The 2,215-nt window shown below is 47.0% G+C and overlaps 1 protein-coding gene across 1 annotated transcript in view; it reads right to left on the bottom strand.

The window, feature by feature from the left end:
• The window catches only part of tonsl (tonsoku-like, DNA repair protein), a 32,019-nt gene that overhangs the window by 13,212 nt on the left and 16,592 nt on the right, over positions 1–2,215 (bottom strand). The window contains exons 16-19 of the mRNA XM_015385148.1: positions 1,704–1,827; positions 1,388–1,617; positions 806–1,292; positions 533–726 (exon numbers count right to left, since the gene is read on the bottom strand). Coding sequence (XP_015240634.1) covers positions 533–726; positions 806–1,292; positions 1,388–1,617; positions 1,704–1,827 — 1,035 coding nt within the window. The remainder of the gene's footprint in view (positions 1–532; positions 727–805; positions 1,293–1,387; positions 1,618–1,703; positions 1,828–2,215) is intronic.

A 2,215-nucleotide genomic window follows, 5' to 3' on the forward strand; every position in this document is an offset into this window, starting at 1 on the left:
TGCACTGAGTTGCTGCCATGTGATTGGCTGCTTAGAAATTAAGTGTTAACGAGCAGTTGGACAGGTGTACCTAATAAAGTGGCCGGTGAGTGTATATATAAAAAAAAGTGATAAAAAGAGGTTCAGAGACTAAGGAAGGAATTATATATATACTTTTATACATTTAGATTTCAAGGCATGGATGTTGAATGCACTAATGAATCAGCGAGCCCATTCATGTAATGTCCAATACTGGTCGGTTGATGCATCCGTCTACTTGAGAAAAAGTTTGCATTTCGTTCTGCTGCAGATTTCTCCCTTTTAAGAAGCGAGTTTCCCTGCATCCTCAGGGATTTCTGCAGAGTTGGACTCAATGCATCCAGAAAGACCTTTCTACAATAAACTAAACCCGCCTGCATCATAACTCAGCTTGAAAAGAACTGTTATAAAATGTAAATGTCCCAAAACTTGCTCTGCTTTGCTCTTTATTCAGTTAAATTCCTAAAAGGACAAAGAGCTTCCGTTTCCAAAAGATGCTCCGTCTGTAGCTCACCTGGTAGATGATCTGTGGAGGAGTCTCAGGTCTCGTGTCTTCATCGTCTGTAACGGACGGACTGCTTGACCTGCCGACCTCTCTGGAGCCTAACCTCACCATCCCTGGCATCTGAGTCATCTTCGCCTGACGAGGCTTAAGTGAGCCGTTCTTCTTCAGAGAGAGACTCCGGCTGGAGGAGCTGAACACAGAGCCTGGAGGAATAGAGCATAAGGAAAGAGACATGAGGAAGGAAAAGGCGATAAAACCTCCAAACCAAGTCTGAAGCGTTACCGCTGCAGGATGCGTCAGAGTTCAAATGATGGTTCTGATTTCTAGCGGCTGAAGATGAAGCCGCCTCTTCCCTTCTGGGTCTGTTAGGATCCGTTTGAAGCCTCCTCTTTTTCTTTGGCTGCATCTCCCCCAGATCGTCGTCCAACCAGTCGTCAGCCAGATACTCGTCCTCCGGAACCAGAGCGGATCTGCTGCTGGATGAAACAGCAGGCGTGCTGGAGAACTGAGGCTGTGAAAGACCCTGATGAAGAGTTTTGGAGCTGCCCAAGCTGCGAATGGTGCTATGGTAATCGTCTCGTTGGAAGACGCATGTCGCCGGGGCCTCCCTGTTACCCTCCCCAGAGGAGTTGGGGGGCCGCAGAGGCTCCTTGTTTGGGGGATTGTCCCTTTGAGTCGGCGCTGCTGGGAAAGCCTTTTTGGGACGGACAGGGCGGAGAGGACTGACCGGAGCGTCTGAGTCGCTGTCATCTGAGCTGCTGCTGGTAATCTAAACAACACAGAAATACTCTGGTCTTATCATCTAGAGATCACAAAAAAAAAATTAAAAATTGCCGTTTTTGCTTTGCTTTCCCCAAACATTACCCCGTATAAAACAGAGCCCTCTGTCCCTCGGACTTTGTGGCGCTGCGACGACCGCCGTCTGGGACTGCCTGCTGCGCGTCTCCCCTCAGACGTGTCGCCGTTTCTGGGTCGGTCCGGGTTAGAGGAGGAGGCCCCTCCAGCGGGCGTCAGAGGCTCAGAGTTCTCAGCGTCGAACAGCTGGCTGTCCTGCAGGGCCTCAAAGGGCTTGGCTGCAGCGGGGGCAGCAGGAACTGTGGTTGGCAGGAGAAAACAGAAACTAAAGGTCCTGGCAGGGAAGTGTTAAAAGCAACATTTTCCAGCTAAGCTAAACGCTCACATCCTCCTGCAGCTGACTTCTTCAGCAGCCTCTCTGTCAAGAGACATTCTTGCCTCGTCTCCTCGTCCAGCTCTCTCCTGTAAGTCCGCTGCCAGTGGCGCAGGGTGTCCATTGGAGTCTCTCCCTAAATAAACAAAAAAAAAATACACATGGCAGATTGAGAGTCGGGGTTACCAACAGGATCTCTACAACTACAAACTCTTCAGAAGGTCCAGAGAGAAGCCTCTAACTGGGAATCTATGGAGAAAAAGCCAAAAGATTGAAACCTGGTTGACCCAAATCCTACGGAAGAGAAAAAAAAAAGTTAACTGATTTTTTAATTTTATTTCAATTTAGTATAAGAAAAAAGTCAGAATTCTGACTTTAATCTCAGAATTCTGACTTTAATCTCAGAATTCTGACTTTAATTTCAGAATTCTGACTTTAATTTCAGAATTCTGACTTTAATCTCAGAATTCTGACTTTAATCTCAGAATTCTGACTTTAATCTCAGAATTCTGACTTTAATTTCA

The sequence above is a fragment of the Cyprinodon variegatus genome, unplaced genomic scaffold (assembly GCF_000732505.1).
Source record: "Cyprinodon variegatus isolate N-32 unplaced genomic scaffold, C_variegatus-1.0 Scaffold332, whole genome shotgun sequence".
Lineage (NCBI taxonomy): Eukaryota > Metazoa > Chordata > Actinopteri > Cyprinodontiformes > Cyprinodontidae > Cyprinodon > Cyprinodon variegatus.